At 42.0% G+C, this 18,572-nt stretch overlaps 1 protein-coding gene across 7 annotated transcripts in view; it reads right to left on the bottom strand.

Annotated features, from left to right (window-relative positions):
- lrp8 (low density lipoprotein receptor-related protein 8, apolipoprotein e receptor) overlaps positions 1–9,865 on the bottom strand; it is a 167,087-nt gene extending 157,222 nt beyond the window's left edge. For 5 of the 7 annotated variants that reach the window (XM_069153127.1, XM_069153129.1, XM_069153123.1 and 2 more), the window contains exons 1-2: positions 9,429–9,864; positions 8,374–8,499 (exon numbers count right to left, since the gene is read on the bottom strand). In XM_069153127.1, the coding sequence (XP_069009228.1) occupies positions 8,374–8,499; positions 9,429–9,495 (193 nt within the window). In that variant the 5' untranslated portion in view covers positions 9,496–9,864. Of the gene's footprint in view, positions 1–8,373; positions 8,500–9,428 lie in introns of all 7 variants that reach the window. The other 2 variants (XM_069153122.1, XM_069153125.1) reach the window with 1 other exon arrangement.
- Positions 9,866–18,572: the final 8,707 nt, after the last annotated feature.

Below are 18,572 nucleotides of genomic sequence, written 5' to 3'. Positions count from 1 at the left end.
AAGAGACAAGGGAAAGGATGTGATAAATCAAACGGAACAAATCAGCAGTTTGTTTAGCGGTCGTAGACAAAGTTTGTTCGCCAGTTTTAGACAGAGAGAGGAGAGGGAGGAAGAGAGGGAAGAAGAAATGGTAGACATTAGAAAATAGTAGGCAACAGATCGAAGCCAAATGAAGATGAAAATTAAAGTGTAAAGAAAGAAATTAAACAGAAGAGAGAAAGACAGGAAGATAGAAGTCAGTGTAAGAGAATTCATCAGTCAGACTGAACTCTCTTTCCTTCACTTAGTTACTTCCGTGCAAAAACTCCCCATGAAAACTTTTGACATGCTGCACTCAAGGGCCCTATCTCGGTGTCAGCCCAGCAGACTGGTATTAGAAGCCATGTTTTATTCATCAGCGTTCTTATTTGTCATTTCATACGCCGCTCGCTGACTGCATGTACGAGGCAACGGAGCACAAGGTGAAAAACAGGATTACAGCAAATGTAAATAATAAAATGGAAGCACATGAAGATATTCGGTTAATCTGAGTTGGGGATTAATGCCATGATACCCTGTCAGACACGGCTGGGTTGGGGAGGGGGGCCTAATAATGGCACAACCCAGCCAACACACAGCTAAATATACACACATCCACATGGAGGGGAAATAGGATTGTAGTGTTATCGGAGTCTGACTTTGAACAATAAGTGACTTTGCAGCAGAGCAGACAAACAAAACCAGGTAATCTGTGGAAAACGGACAGAATAGACAAAAGGGAGTGGGGGTACTGCATACAGAGAGGAAGAGAGATAATGACGAGAATTAACAAACCACTGATATAAAGTCACTTTTCAGACAACTCTCTCCCTTTCTTTAGTAAACAAAGTCTTCCTCCCGCTAACTCACGTCTTCCTCTCCTGTTCACAGATGTCGTTCTGGTTTTTTTGTTTCACCTAGAATAATTGCTTAACTTAAATGCATCATAGGGCCCGAAGCAGTTATGTTATGTTCAAGGTCATTCTCATTGTTCCTCAGGTGAAATCAGAGGCTGTGAACACAGCTACATTAAAAAAAGAAGAAAAACACCTTGACTGTCTGCAACACCAGGAGGGCATCTGAGGCTCTGACGTCTGTCAACTGCAATCTTGTTGCTTTTGTGGTTGTTAAAAAGTGGAAGTGAGTACGGGCGTGAAATTCAGTCTTCTCCAGTAGTTCGGACGATATTCTCCAACGTTCTCTTTTATTTTAAGAAACAGCCACCGACTGATAAAGAACCACACATTCAAACTTCCAAAGCTTTAAAAATTGGTTTTCCAGGCAGCTTGTGTCGAGGGTTGGTCAAAAGTCATTTAAAAAGCAAATAAGCAGGCTTTCTGAGGGTCCCCAACTATCCTAGAACATAGGTTTTATACATTTAAAATATTAACACATGAATGTTCACTCTCCTTTTAACTCTTTTTTTTTTGGGCTCCACCACCTCTTGAGGGAATTATTTGGTTCTTTAACAGCCTAGCCTGGCGTCACCGACTATCGTTCGCAGCTTCAGTTTTCTTCGCTGTGAATACATTTGGGGGAACGCGGCTTGTATTAACGTCTGCACAGCCACTCTGAAGGGCGGACCAATCAGCGAGCAGTGTCGTGGTTAACGGTGCTGCCGAGTGTGAAAATGAGAGCTGAACCAAAACAGCAAAGTTGCGAGTCTTAAAACCAAAACCATGAGCTATATTCATATTTTAGAAATCTTATCATGCTCCCCCAGTTTCATTATGTCCTTCTGTTTTTACATGTTTTAATTTCCACCAGAAACTAATCCATTACTTGGGGATAGAAAGTTAAATCCAAGAAGGAAATCCAAAAGCAGAAAAAAAAAAAAAAATCTTCATCTGCTGCCTTTTTTGGGGAGAAGCAATAGGGAGATGGACCAACATAAATAGAAAGAACAAGAAATTCAACTATCTTTTTTTGTGTATCCACCCAACTTAAACTCTAGAGGCAAACTCACAAGCTCTTCCCATCTCAGCTTTCTCTGACACACACTTCTGACAGCGCAGATCCTCATCCACGGAGACACTCACTAATTAGATTAGACGTATGGAGATGGACAGCGCAGTTTCAATTTCGCTCCCCCCCCCACACACACACACACACACAGCCACAGCACAGTCTTGTAAGTTCCCTTGTAGGCTGTAATTCATACTCCTGCCCTTCCTGTCCACACAATGTCATGATTTCAAACTGTGAAAGAAAGACAGAGAGAGAGGGAGATAACGAGGACGTGGAGGGTCGAAAGAGGCCAAAAATTAGCAGCAGACACCGACTCACAGATGGACAAAGAGGGAAAGCAAGAGAGAGCAAATGCCTAAGGACCAGCAGTGACCTCAGCTAAAATTACCCTGCTGCTGTTTTGCACCACTGCACCCAACACCTATTCAGCACTCCAGGTATTGTTAGCTTGTAGAGCATGATACAGTGTCTGATAGAGGTGATGCCCTGGCACATTTTGGGGCTCGTCATCTGTCATGGTAGCAATGCTGCATGTGACAACTTATCTACTTGATTATGTTTAATATTCAGTCTATAAGGAATACATGTTGTTTAGAGGATTGGCCAGTGAGTGTTCTTACTGTGCCCTTTACTGTGTCAACAGACGGACAAGGGGACTAGCATAATGAAATATAGGGAGCCAGATGTGTATTTAATATTACATTTTACTAAAAGTTTTATCAACACGAAGCATTGAAGTTGTTTGAATGTATTCAAGTATGAATTTCCTACAGAGGACTCGGCTGGCTGTTGTTCACAGATTCAGTTTACGCTGTGATTATAGTCTGGAAACCCCGGTCACGTTAAGGTTTGCTCAGCCACTAATGGGTCGACCAATCAGCGGTCAGTTAGGGTGTTTAGCTGTGATTACATTGGAAGTAGTTCCAACGATGGCGACGTTGGTAGAACTTTGCAGCACAAATTTACGATATTTGGTGGTCAATGCTGGTATGCTCTCAGCACTCTCAACAATTATAAAGCCTCCATACATTCGAAAACTAGAATAGAAAAGCAGTGATGTTCAAATTTATGAAAAGTTGTGATAAATAGTAAAATTATTCTTTCACAAAAATGTTTGCCAACTAACCATTTTCCCAAAGACTGCTTGTTTTTCAGTGACATACATGTCCTGTATGCAGTCATCTGTTTGTGAAGTGCCATTACCCCCCCACCCCCCCCGCCCCTCCCACCCCCAATCCCCACACACACACACACACACACACACACACACACACAAATGAGAGTCCCACAGTGCCTCAGTAGTCAGAGCACAGCAGGGGGTCTTTCTCTGGAGACTGAAGCACTACAGCTGTACACCCCTCACACGCACACGCATACGCATACGCACACACACACACACACACACACACACACACACACACACACACACACACACACACACACACACGCACACGCACACTATTCCCTTAATCCAATACAGAAACGAATGATGAAGTGGGGTGTCAGAGACCCCATGTGTGTTTGTCAATGGATTGTGGGTAGCCCTAAGAGTAAACAGCAAAACTGAAAATACACCTGCTTTGAAACTACACTATAAATGTTTTCAGTGTTGGTGTTAACCCAGATTTTAAATCTGTGTGCTTTGTCCTTTTAGATGCAGTGCATTACTCTTGTTATAATCTATGCTTGTGTGTGTTTGTGTGTAATTTATTAAGCCACTGGTTCCCTTTAACTCATATTCCCATTAAAAGACTGACCCCAGCTGTGAGAGAAAGCAGTGTGTGTGTGTGTATGTGTGTGTGTGTGTGTGTGTGTGTGTGTGTGTGTGTGTGTGTGTGTGTGTGTGTGTGTGTGTGTGTGTCAGCAGGTGACTAGAATGTGTTTTTGTGAGCCAATCACTACAATGCCTTTTATGCCTGAAGCACCTCTCTGCAGTTTCTTATTACAGTGTGTGTGTGTGTGTGTGTGTGTGTGTGTGTGTGTGTGTGTGTGTGTGTGTGTGTGTGTGTGTGTGTGTGTGTGTGTGTGTGAGACAGGCTGATCTCACACACACCCGCAGCAGCAGCGTGAAATGTGTTGTGATGTCTCCTCTATGGGAAGCTGGTCTCAGACTGCAGAGGAGACGCTCCCTCCTCAGACCTGCTAAGACTCATTGTCCTGCTGTGACATACGAACACACACACACACACACACACACACACACACACACACACACACACACACACACACACACACACACACACACACACACGCATTGAGTTCAACAGAAACTTTCTCATGTATTCTGTTTCTATTCCCCTGCTTGTAGGTGTTTTGAAGACACCAGGTTTTCAGGGTTCAATGAGGGTTTAGGATTCAGAATTTGTTCCAATCGTTTGAACTGAACGTGTGAATCATCAGTAGGGCTGCAACTAACGCTTATATATATATATATATATATATGGTGTCAACATTTTTTGAAATAGTGCTAGTTTGATCTAACCGGTGATTCAAAACTTCATGTGACCAGCAAATATCAGACATGTTTTGTTTTTTTGTTTTTTTAAATATACCTTCAACGATGGATAAACGATTAATAATGTTGTCAGCATTTTCTTCAGTAACATTTTTGCTCATAAAACCTGACGGATCATGTTTTTACAGTGCAGTGTGACCAAGGCCATTTGGAGGAGAAGACTCTACAGCTTTGCCAGAGAAGGGAGAACAATTGAAAGCTAACACGAGCTTCAGATAGGCGATGATTTTACAGTGGCACTTTGGATTAGGCCATGTTTAAATCCACTTAAATCCGCTGTAAAAATGATAAGGCCTTTTTTTTCCCCTGTATATTCCACAATCAAAATATAGGTCATACAGACATGTGGGAATGGACAGTTGCTCGTGTGCGCGCACGCACACACGTGTGCAGGAGTGTTGTGTTCACTACAAAGAAAGCACACACATGCACAAAAACCCAACCACCATCACCACTTTACTGTCTCCCAGGGCAACAAGAGTGGAATCTACCAAGAGGCATGTTGAGAATGAAGGAGAGGAGAGGAGCAGGAGGAGGAAGAGGAACAGAGAGACGGGCACAAAAGACAACCCAATCTAGCACGATTTATCCTAATACAGCTGCTGGAGGGTGGATACTATAAGGGTAATCCCTGCTGTGAGAGACCTGCATGTGTGTGTGTGTGTGTGTGTGTGTGTGTGTGTGTGTGTGTGTGTGTGTGTGTGTGTGTGTGTGTGTGTAAAGTGATGAGTGATTTTTTTTTTTGCATTTGTTGAGTTCTACTATGTTCTAACATATTTAAAAGTCCAAAGTTTCCGCAACAAGTGTTTAAACAAGGCGCTGCAGACACAAAATTGAGTGCCGCTCAATTTTGTGTCTGCAACGCCTTGTTTAAAGATGCTCTATATCTGTATTTCCTACTTCAAATCTGTTTAGAAACCAAATTCTGCAGGTTATTAAGGCCATGTTCAGAAATCAATTTTTTTTTTCCTATCCAGATTCTATGTACGAGTATTAACAGCAAAAAAAAAAAACACACAAAAAAAAAACACAAGAATTGCATGTAATCCAGATCCAAATCACATTTAGAGGTGGTTTGAAATGCGATTCCAATCAGATTTCTCTTGTCCCTCGCAACACGCCACACACAGTGACGTTAGTTTTGGACAACGATAACTACACTCCACGGACTGAAGCTGAAATAGACTTTCTGCTGCCACTTCCTTGCTGCCATCAGCTTCCGTGTTGGCAAGCCGTGTCACCAGCGTAGCCGCGCCTACGACGCTACCACAGCGACCCATGCAGATAGATCGGTGATGTCTGGACACACCAAATCCGATCTGTTAACTTGCAAATAACAGTACGGTCAGTCTATCCTAAAAATTAGATTTAAGAAAAAAAAATCAGATTTGAATGCAGTCTGAACATAGCCTAAGGTGTGGGGCTGAACAATACACCAAACTCATCAAAATACTGACGTTTTAGAACGCTTAAATGTCCTAAACTTACTCAGGGAATATAGTGTCAACATCTCATACTATGAAACTACACAGATAAGAATAACAACCAATGAAATTCAATTTTGACCCAATTTAACCAACCAATCAGCTCACAATCTACCAATAGCCTCTACAATCTGTAACTACATCACATGTGAGCGAACTCATGAAATAAATATGACACACAGATGTACTACGTGTATTTTGATCAAGTTAGATGTGACGCTAGAGATAGATATCTATAGATCTAAAGACATTCTTTCCCATCACAGGTGTCATTAAAATTCAGTTTCAAAATCAGAAGCAAAGACCGAGTCACAGCCAAGGAAGTGGTACCGCCATCCGATGCGTGCTGGGAAAAATCTTCCCCAGCACATTTAGCTGACGATGCCTTCATCAAACTTGTTTGTTGGCTTCGCTGGACCAACCTCACCCTCATTCGTCTCACAATTACGTGATAGCTCCTCTCTGTGCTTTGCCCCCCCCCCCCACCACCACCACCACCACCACCACCCGTTCTCCAAAATTACTTCCTCCTGTTTCCCTCATCATCTCTGTTCTACATCATCCTGTTCCTCTCAATCAATCTGTCCCATCTTTTCTCCTCCTCCTCCCCCCTCTCCGCAGAGCTGTGCTGGTGATGTTTGGTTTAAGGGAGGGGGCACAGTGGCAGTGCTGGCATCTGTTCCAAGGTGTTGGCCTGTTGCCAGCCACTGAGCATCACTCCAGCAACCAGAGTCACGCTGTTGGATTTATCTCCAACCAACCTGTCAGCTGATGCTCTTTGTGGGCGTAAGACGAGTGGGCATAGCCTCTTTGGCATTCGCACTGCCAAGGTGCCCACAAGAGATTTTAAAATGGGGGGAGGCTCAGTGGGCGCTACAATGCTGAGGAAGTGAGGGAGCTTTTTTAGAAAGAAGCACCCAACTTTCAGCACAGGCTGAGGGTTGAAGCTCTCAAAGAATAGAGAGTGCAAAGCGGGTAGGAAGGGAGAGAGGGAGCAAAGGATGGGAGAGAGTATAAGGCACAGCGAGGGGGGGGGGGGAGTCGATAAAAGCACAGACTGAGCAGGAGAAGAGATCGAGAGAGTGACAGAGAACCCAGGAGGAAAGCAGACCCACATCTGAATCTTACAGGATATGTAGAAAAGGGAAGGAGGAGAGAAGAAAGAAGCCGAGTACATTTCTGCCACAGACGAAATGGCTTGTTTAAAAGAGCAGTCTGTCACCTTCTGGCTTAAGTGCTATTATCACATCCTCTTATAGCATCGCTTCTACCAAACAACACAGCAAACCACACCTGTTAGAGTGAAGGGGACCTCATTAAAATCTAATTCCACTTCCATCATGTATTGCCCACTAAATGTCCAATAATCCCAATCATTCTCTGCAGTCAATGAGACGCGCTTTGAAATGTCACGGCATTCACGCGAGGGAACTCCCAGGATATTCAGCGGCAACCACCACGGAAGGCGTGCGAGATGATATACTCGTGTGTTTGGTAAGATAAGTGATGAATCAATTGGCCACTAATATAACCATTCAGGCAATTAGTACCATGACAAATTTATAAGCGATGATTACTCGGCTGGTTGTCCGTGCAATTTCCTGAAAGGAACAGACACTACCGATCTTTTTTCACACTTTCCTGAAACACATAATACAATATCTGATTATATTATATATGCAATTCTGTATTATAAACTCCAATTACAAGCAACCTGCCCAGAGAAGTGGAGGCACCCCGGAGACCAGAAAAGCAGCCAATTTGTGCTCAGCCATATCTAAGAGACACAGAATTTCCATTAGAACAGCCTGCACTACTCAGCATTTAGATGTCATGACACACAGCAATGGTATCACCCAATTTCAGATATGACACAATTTGTGCAGCCATTAAAACTGTGTATGTGAAGAATGATGAGACAGGCTGGCAGGGGGGAACTGCCTCACTGATAACAGGACTGACCATATCTACACAGTCATAGGACGCTCAGGGTAATAAAAAAAATAATAACGTCAAAAAGACCACAGCTCTGCTTATGTCAGCGGTTTGTTTCGGAAGAAATTAGAGAAATTCCTGTGGCCATGTGACTTTGATCCGGGATCAGCATTCTGCACTCACCTCTGTAGACTAACAACTGAAAAGGAGATTCTGGAGGGGCCCCAAGCAAAAATGATAAGGAGCTTATTCTTGGTACAACTTCCACTTATTCGAAACTTACAATGTGGATATAATCAGCAAGCGCTCATATCAAATAGCTGTGTGCATAATGCTGTTGAACATGAGTCAACTTAGTGTTTGGGGAGTCCTCGTCTCTGATTGAGACACCCGTTTGTAACATACAAGCGAAAAGGCATCAAGCCAATGTATAACACACTGTGGGGTACTTACGACAGCTCTCCTCATCGCTGCTGTCAGAGCAATCATCATCATCATCACACCTCCACAGGGTCGGGATGCACCGTCCGTTCTTGCACTGAAACTGCCCGGTTTCACACTCCGACTCTGTATGAGTTCCTGGGTTTTTAAAGGGAATAACAAACGGTCAGTGACTTATTCAGTCTGTGTAGAGATTGGAATGTGGACATTAAAAGAAGGTGAATATCAGAGTAAAAAAATAAATAAATAAATAAATACACTCTGAAAATGCACTTTAAAAATAAAGTCAAATTACTTCTCTAAGTTTGGGAGGTTATAGACTGTCTGAGAAACACAATTATTTCTGAGTATCAATGGGGTTTTTTTTTTTTTAAAAAAAGGAGGAAATTGCTACAGTTGCTCTAAATTATCCATCAGGAAGGCCTGCTGCTGTAATCACCGGTTAATTCATGTGTTTTACTCACATTCAACACTGTTGAAATGTGACATACACTTTTTTTTTTTTTTTTTGCCTGGTCCGTCCTGATGGGCTTTGCCTGTTGTTTATGTCTCCAAACGCTACTACCTACAGTGCGACACTGACTGACTGACTGATTGCCACCAGTGTCCCGCTGCCACTTTAACACTAAAAAAAAAAAAACGTGTTTGGGGGCGAATGTATTTAGCTGCAGCTGCAACAACATGAAACGCAGCCCACACGTTGTGATCGCATCACCGACAGACAGCCTTTCTCTCTCTCTGTCTGTCTGTCTACCGCGTGTGCGATCCTTTTCTTCCCGGTATTGTCACCTCACGTCACCTGTGATAGCGTTCAAGAGTGCGGGCGGACAAAAAAAAAAAAAAAAAAAAAAAAAAAAAAAAGTGGCGGTCCGTGTGGTGAGCACGCGTGTCATGACAGAAGTCTTTGAGAAGCGCATCTGGCGCTGCACTTCTGAAAAGGCGAACACCGAGAAGTCCTTTCATTTGGCAACGACCCCCCTCCCTCCCCTCCCCTCCCCTCCCCAAGAGTGATACCGCGTCCGCCGCTGCCACGCAGATCCAGCCGCTCGGCGAGACAAGTGTCTTACCTTTAGCGCAGTGGAGCTCCATGAGTAACAAATGTAACAGCACGAGCTTTCCGACTTCCGTCCACATCGTTAGATCCGGCGGGGGGAGGACGGGGGACGGGGGGGGGACGGGGTCTACGGTTGTGTTCACGCAAGTGAAAAAAAAAAACCCCACTGAAGGATCTCCAGCCTCTCGCTCGCTCCGCGCTCCTCTCCGTACCTCTGCTCGGGAGTGTGTGAGCGTGATCAGCCGTGCCTCGCCGCTTTCTCTCTCTCCTCTTTGCCTCGGCTGCAATTTGAATCGGTGACGCTTGATGGGCGGGATAACTCGCGACGGCGCCCCGCGGTTAAAGTTGTCGGTAGATGAACACTGTCTAGTTGTTAGCGAAGGGAAGTCACACCTGCAGAAACGGCTGAGTCACGTTGAGTCACGTTTTTTTTTATTTTTTATTTTTTATTTTTTTTACATCCGTTAAAGTGATTGCTTTAACGGAGATTCAGAAAGTCAGGGATTAAAAGTTTGATAAAAAAAATTTTTTTTAAAAGAATAGTTCACGTTCTGGGACGTTTTGTGGCTTTTAGACAACTTTGACAACCAAGAAACAGTCCTGCTATGTAACTTTGCATAAAACTACAACTTGTTATTTTTTTTTACTATTTCTACACTTTTTTTTTAATTTGTTTCGATTTTTAGTTGATGTTTATTTGTGCGATGTTCTTGTCTTTGGTTGATCTTGGTGTTTAAAGCTTACACATTGGTTATTGCATTGATCATACAAATTACATTTACCTTGAGCTTTAGTGCTAGTTAGAGTATAGATGATGGATGTATTAAGAACTAGATTGGAGAGATAGACTGTATTTAAAAGTGGACGTAGCTTGTGTCTGAAAGATGAGGCCAATAAGGAAGTGCCATAAACGGTAATACCTCTGAGGGCCACTAGGGGCTGTCTCCAAAAATCCTCCAGCTTCCTAGATTCCTATTCAACTTCTCTCATAAAATGCAGTCACAAAAATAATGTTTACAACTCATTCTAGTGTTATTCACTAAAGTCCCTCCTTCTTAGTTTTCTGGTGGTCCATCTGAAAATAATCCTGTCATTAATTAGATATTAAGCCTCAAAAAGCCTTTTTTTTTTTGGGGGGGGGGGGGGGGGGGCTTCTGTTTGATTGACAGGTCTGTGGTGCAGTCAGGTTTCTGCTATAGGTAGGCAGGACATCATGTCATCAGGTTTCCAATCAGATTGAGTCAGATCCACCGCTTGCTCCTCCCCAGCTCGTCCAAATATGGTCACTTCTGACTCCAAACTGCTCTGAAATCTTACTCACATGCTGATCTTGAAAACTGAATAGCACTCAGATTTTGTTTTGAGTCGTTGCAAATTTTTGCCCTTACCGAAAAAACACGAGTTTGAGTTGGCTCCCTGTTTTCCACATGGGGCACATGTGATCACATGAATAACGCATGTTTACCACATGTTGCCACATAATGATAACGTGGAAAAAACATTCACACATTACACGATGAAATAGTTTTTTTTCTTTAAGGGTTTCTTACTACCATAGAGTGGGACTGGGGCGAGCACTGGGTGAGATTTTAAATATGAAAATATGTGCAATTTCTATGGCTTGAGCATGTATTTAAATGCATTGGCTTCCGTGCAACCATATGGTACCGAACAACTTGTAATTTTCTCTTGCTATCTCGCTGCTCTATTGGCATTCTTTCATTCCATCATGGTGTCAACTAGTCATGTAATATGCTATTTGAATTTCATTTGAACATCAGTATTAGAAAATGCCATCCCTAATACCATCATATATGTAAACAACAACACCAGCACCTCTGGACTCATTTTTCAGAATCCATTTATTCTGTTGCCATGGGAGACAGTATAAGCTATTAGAGAAATGGGGGCACCATTGGCACCATTGGCTATAGCTATATATTATATCCACTCTTACTTTGTAGATGTGTCAAGCTGTGGCACTTTCAATATATTTTCAAAGTCAGTTAATAAGGGTTATTGTCAGTCCACGTCCTCCAAAGAAAGCTCGTTAAACAGATGAGTCACTAAAAAGGGATTTTTATTTTTAAATGCAAAAAAAAAAAAAAATAATCCATAAATGCAATATTGTCATATATAGTCTTTGAAATATAAAGCCGAGGAATTTTCAATTAGCAAGAATAATCAGAATCTTTAACAAAACAGAATTGGGTTGCATTCACAGTCATATCTGCAGAGATAGGTGAAGCCAGTGGTGACCACACAGAGTGAGAGTCAGAGAGGATGAGGTATAGAATTTGAATTGAATGAAAAGTGTGTGCAGTGGAAGGGAACCGGCAGGTCTGTACTGCTGTACAATGCCACTAGAGTTCAGTTTTGATTTGCTGCAGTTCAGCATGGCTCATGTGCATGAAATGACTTTAACACATGAATCAACACATGAATAATGAATAAAACTGCCGTATAAATATAGAAGGAAAAACTGAATTCTTGCCTCTGATACATTATTCAATAAAAAAAGAGTGTGAATGAAACATTAAAAGGTTGGCACAGGTGCTGAAAGATGTTCAAAATAAGGCTTTGCATCACTCCCACATTAACTGTGTTTGTTGTTGGAAAGGGAAAAATACACCACAAAAGGAAAGTCACGAGTTATTGCTACAGAATTTAGAGTCTTAGTGTTTACTGAAATGAAATCACATTTGATAATGAATTTACATATTGTTGTTACAAAATGTACTGTAACTGCTGACAGTTTGTTCAGCCTTCTATCATGCCGTCTGTGTCCTGAACCAGAAGAAATAATAGGTTCACAGCTGGTGTTACATCCTCTGAGTTTGTCGTTCATGTTTGAGTTGTGCACAATGTGTTTTATGTATGCACAACTACAACAAAGACTACATGTATGTTATGTCATCATTCATCCATCAAGCCCAGAGGATTACACCATGTGTGTTGTGCACCTACAGCGCAGCCCTGCAGTGGAGATGAGCTCAGGAATGGACATGAATTAGAGCAGAAGAGCCAGAGCAAGTTTTCTGCCCAGACTCGCTAGACAGCTGCTAGCAACGGCCTGAAAAATGATGAAAACAAATCTCAAATATATGTCAATGGATAAAAGACCAGATGCATAAAATTGCTGGCAATCTGAATTACTGCAATCAAACAGCTGTTACTGGTTTAAGAAGAGAGGAGAAAAGGAACAAAGGTGTAACGCACTGAGGGCTTTGAGAGAAATTTACTGTTTCTGCAAATGACATCCAATTACAATGCTCAAATCTTATTGTTTGCACTGCCAACCATGAGCTCAAGCCAGCCAATAATTATAGTTGTTACTTTGCTGATAGAAAAAAAACCCACAAGTTTTACATGTTTTCCACATGGGACACTTGTGATCAAATGTATGACATGTTTACCACATGCTGCCACATATTATGGGGAAAAGTTTTCACATGGGAATCTACTTGGGCTTCACACACTACACCATTAAAATGTCCAAAAACCACGTTTCTCATAGGAAAAATACATTTAATACGTTTCAGATGTGCGCAATCACACGTAAATGTGGTCACGTGATCACAAGGTTTCGCACGTGAAATTCATGTGTTTGTTCTGAAAGAGTTAAATATGCATTCTCCAATTTAAAGCTGCCCTAATTAATCATTTTAGGATGCGCAATTGATCAGTTGACTACGCTCAATCCACTGCACTGTGAAAAGGTGTCATCCAGCCTGGTATAATGCCAAACGCGTGTAATATACCAGCAAGTTTACTACAGAATATTGTTTCACTGTCACGTTTTTGCCTCCCTTTGTGTGAAAAGGAAGATTCTACCCAAAACCACGAGGACAGGTTTTGGAAGAAAAACTACAGCATTACGGTTAAGCACAAAAGCTGCTTGATTAGCATTAGGAAAAGACTTCTTTAAAGAAATCCACGTTGCTTTCTCACAAGCTTTCTCGAACCCTGGTACCCTAAATTAAAGTCATAGGGTGACTCCATCCACCCCTGTCCTGCCTCCCTCTGCAGACTTTGTCACTCTTGTACTCTTGACCTCTGTCACATGACCTTCTTCTTCAACCCTGGTCATACTTTGCGTGTACTTTTTACGCCTTGGCGAGTCAAAATGTGACACTGACACAGTATCTTCTACTGATGACAGGGCTGGGCTGTGTCCCCGGTAGTTTAAAACACACAGATAATTATTACTCGACATTTTCCTTGACCTTTGCAAAGCCTTTTAGATAGATAGACAGATAGATAGATAGTTACTTTATTAATCCCCAAGGGGAAATTCTTTCGCTACAGCAACATTTATAGATACAGGAAAGAAATAAAATAACAGTAAAAAAAACATCTTTCAGCTTTATGTTTTACTGTTTTGAATCCCACCACCTTCATCAGTGTCGTTTTCAGTTGTGGCAGGCAGCGCCTGCTTCATAAAACCTCTGATAAATCTCTTGTTCACAACCTGCCCAGCACCAAAAGGCAGACAGATGCAGTTAATTAAATTCCTGGTGAAAGTAATGGAACATTTAACAACTGAAGAGCCAGACATACTTCTCAGGAGATGCTGAAGTCCACACATAGTTAGAAACTGAGTGATTATTAGATATCTATCAGATTAGAAATGATTAAACCTGTGGTCTTAACAAATCAAGAGTAGACTTTTTAAATTCACTCGGAGAATGTAGCATTTCTGAACTGTGTAAACTTGGATTTTTTTTTAATTTTTTTAAGAAAATTAATTAAATGGGATTTTACAGTGTTAATAATCCTTTGGCTACTCTACAGGGATAAACAGTGACTAATGAAAACATTCTCTCCAATTATACTTGTGGTGCTTCTCCATGCCTGTGTCAAATCATATTCAGCTCTCAGCATGCAGAATTGGAGAAAACTCTGAATGTGACAGATGTTGCTGAATTCATCCGTTCGGAAAGAATTACCTCAGCAATTTTACAAAATAGAGACAGAGTACAACAGGGAGGACATGTTTGCAGCCTGCCGTTGAATGTGTGACGTGAGACTGAACAGCAGGGCAGTCCCATTGCAGCACCACGCTGTCATCGTGTTTCTACACTCACATTCAACTCTTTCTGAGTTTTACCCCTTGGGGTCAGTGCGGAAATTGTGTTCATCTTTCATCCCTACACACACAGCTGGAGCTAAATCTTGCATTCATCTTTGCTGTAGGACAGTGAGTGAGTCTGACGAAGACCTTCGGACCTTTAGGAAGATTACTTTCCTCTTCTGTCTCTTTATCTTTCTTTCTGCCTCTCCTTGTCTGTGTCCACTCTAACCAGGTTTGCTTTCTCTATCTCTGTCTGTCTCATTTTTGTTCTTCCCTTCATCATCTCTCTCTCCATCCCCGTTTCTATGGTCTGTCTCCCTTTCTTTCTCTCCTACTTTTCTGCACCCTCTCTCTGGCCCGAGACAGATAGTGCTGTCAGAAGAAGGCAACAGAGCCGGTGGTCAGCAAATCTTCTGTCTTTTCCGCACAGCATCAATGTATGTGTGTGTGTGGCACAGTAGTGGATACAAGACAGAAGAGTCATCTACTTTCCTGTCACAGCTTGTGACCCAAAAACCATGAGTGAGGTCAGTTCGTTGGCTGGCCAGGTGCCTGCTACAGGCAGAGAGGCGATGGGTGAGATTTGGACATCGCTGCATCGTCAGACAGTATGGCAACAGAAGAAGGACATGGTGAGGAAGATGACTGTCAAATGTAATCCATTAAAGGGGAATCATCACTGATTCCTGGACGTTTTTATTTTGATGAAATTGAAAGCTATATCCTTCAAATAAACTTTAAATTATTTATGCAGCAACTCTGTATTACAGAAAAGTGTGTATTAGACACGCCTGTCCAATTAAGCAAAACGTGTTATTCTCAAGCCTAGATATCACCAGGCGTAACAACCACACATTTTGAGTTTTGTGAACGGACGTGTCTATTACACGCAGGGCAGGAAAACAAAACCAAGTGCAAACCCACATGGTTAAATTTAGGAAGAAAAACATGAAAAAAACCAAAAACTTACTTTGTCACCACCTAGTTTCGGACCTCGTTGTCCCCCATACCAGTCGGTAAATTACACCACCCCTCCTACCTCCTTATAACGTGAAAAATAGGCCTTTGTACTTGGTCACAAGTCTTTTGTCATGGGATGACGGTCACATGATCTTCATCATATTGACGTGCCTATTTTTACATGCGAATTATTCCCACTCCCACTCCATCAGGCGTAGCGGTCTCACATTTTGCTTTAATTGATAGGTGTGTCTGTTACACAATACATACTGTATTTTCCAATGTTCTATTCAAATTTTTAAGCCTTATTTCTGAATCAGAAAGAAATTGATGAGCATATTATTCATAAAGACAGTGACATTAAGATATACACACATTTCTCAAAATAATGCATATTCATGACCATAGTCACAAAGTAAAAAAATGTAAAAACGGAACTGTCATCTGATAGCTGTGCAGTATTTCATTGAGGGACCATGTATGTAAATTTGGACGTAGTCTCCAGGTCAGAAACGTGAAGCCAATGAGAAAGTGCCTTAAAGTGCAATACCAGTGAGGGTTGCTCAAAGCTGGCTCCAAAAGTCCTTCAGAGATGTTCAATAGGTAAAGTGTTGTGCCTCAACCTTCTCTGACAAAGGATCCAACCTCCATTTAAGGGTGACATTGAAACAACCACCACCATTCAGTTTCAGTTCTGGAGCTTTTGATGAAATCTCACAATCCTGCACCTGACCTAATATTTCCACATGAATGTTTGTACAGAGATATTTTAGGAGATTGCGTGGGACTTGAGTTTTGTTTTGGATTTAGATCACTCTCCTAACATGTGATGTAATTCCTTGTCGGCGATGGACCTGGGTGATGAGGCAGTGAAAAAGTACGTGTTGAGCTGCCATGTCCGCTCAGCAAGGCCGCAGCTGGAGCCGTCAAAACTAGCATTTCAGTCTAATGCCGAGGGGTCGGCAGCTGTGTGTTGTCATAGAGGGGGGCAAAGAAACACTGAACTAAGTTTGAGACAAAGCATAATGGAACAAACAGAATCTCATAGTGAGAGTGATGCCACATTTCAAAATGTCTGCCACTGAATCAGAATACAGTCAATTTAATTTTTATGAATAAATTAAATACAGTAGATTTAATTTTTATGAATAAATTAAATACAATTGTCAGTTCTTTAAAATGAAACATTCATTTGACAGTTAAATTCATCTGGGTCCCACGCAAGAGAGTCATTCTTTTTGCCAAACAGCCTGTAATGGTTCAAAGATGAGCATGGTTGAATGGACCTCTGCCAAAAAGCCTTTATTTCTCTGTTTTTCAATAAAATTGCCAAAATATTCTTTGTTTGTGAGGATTGTATTTGCCAAGTAAACTGTTTTGTTTTTCTGGCTTTCAATTCCAGCCACTGTTTTGGGGATTTTTAATGTCACATTATATCTCAGATCAGGAGGTTAGAGTTTGGTTTAGGTTTTAAAAATGGACAATATCTTGTTTGAAAGACATGCACTTAGGGACAACAAAACCCCATGCAGACAGAAATGAAAACTTTCACGTCTATAGGTGCTTCCTTGTCCTTCACCTATAAACTGATAACATTTACAGACCATCTCCCGCTGCGGAGTAATGCTTTAGAGGGAGGGAGGGGGGGGACATTATCACACATGACACTGGAACTCATATCTTACCACATAAACCCCCCCCCCCATGCATAATTCAAAGGCAGAATATTTCTCATGCTCTAGTAATCTGGTTAAATAATTTGGGATTACACTGCCTCAGCTGTACACTAGTAAGGGGATCAGCGCTCTGCCCATGAAATGCCCTCTGTTGTATGGTACAAAGGGCATCTCAGTCGCCCATGTATTTTGCAGTCTGGATAATCTCCCACTGGCTTTCGAACCAAATGCAAGCATGGTTTCATATCTGGGAAAGCTTTGTTAATAGCTAATAGGGCTGTTTACTCCGCCCCCCCCAGGCGGAGCTGTGACTTTGACACAGACAATTTAATCAGGAGCAATCACGCTGCGATGCAAATGTAGGTGGGTCGTTAAAGGAAATGCCTGTAAATTCTTTTGCTTTTAATTTGTAATTTGTGGCTTCAAAAAAGAGAGGAGCAAAGAACAAATTTCACATTTATGAGGCTTATTTATGAGGTGTTTTGAATCGTGTGAATGTAAAAGAAAATTGCTGTTAGATTATGAGAGAATAGATTTTATTCTTCTCCATCTTTGGAGCATCTGAGCCAATATCACACTCAGGCTCTTTGGTGTTGGAATTAAATACGGACTGCTTTGCTTTTCTCTATTGTCCGTCTGCCAGATGCCTTTATGTGGCTAGTTTAGGTCTCTCCCTCTGCTGTCATCAGTATTCCTCCAACATAACCTCCTCCATTGGGTCCCAACCTACACATTTGGGTAAAAAGTGAGAGGCATTGTGTATTCAGATTGGACCGTTTGGTATATGGAGATAGAGGGGTGCAAAAAGGAGAGGAGTAACCAAGAGATAGTGGGAAGATAGATCGGAGGAGAGGGAGAGGGAGAGGAAAGAGAAGGAGGCAGAGGTGAAGGTGAAAGGAGACAAAGCAGCCATAAAGAGCAGACCAATCTGCCCTCTTCCCTCCGAGTCCTCGCTCACATGATCCCCTGGGAGACAAGAGTGAGAGATGAAGAGATGGAACCCAGGGAGGTAAAAAAAAAAAAAAGAGAGATCACATCATTAGGCAGGCGAGAGGTGAAAGGTCACGGAAGCAGCAAACCTGAAGGAGGAGAGGAGTTGCAACCCGGTATCATGGCAAAGCGTGAAATAGACAAGCCCGTCCACGACAGAGAAATGTGAGATAGCCACGCTTTGGGTTGTCTAGGCATGAAGGAAAATTAAACTTTTTGCAAAAACACATGGTTGGTGTTAGTGACTAAAACACGGTTGAGGTGTGGAAAAAATAAAGAACTCAAGAAAATGTTGTTACCTCCTGGATTCAAACCTCATTGTCCCGCATGGCAGTCTGTGACTATTGTAATGTTGCACATACTTGGTCTCAATACCTCTGTTGCGGTACCTTGGTCTCATGATCCCGTGTCACATGATATTTACTTGCGTGTAACTTTCCCGCTTACAAACATTTAA

The sequence above is a fragment of the Embiotoca jacksoni genome, unplaced genomic scaffold (assembly GCF_022577435.1).
Source record: "Embiotoca jacksoni isolate LCO1_2020_lvr unplaced genomic scaffold, fEmbJac1.0.p SCAF_19, whole genome shotgun sequence".
NCBI classification, from domain to species: Eukaryota; Metazoa; Chordata; class Actinopteri; family Embiotocidae; genus Embiotoca; species Embiotoca jacksoni.
This window is presented reverse-complemented; position numbering and strand designations above follow the sequence as displayed.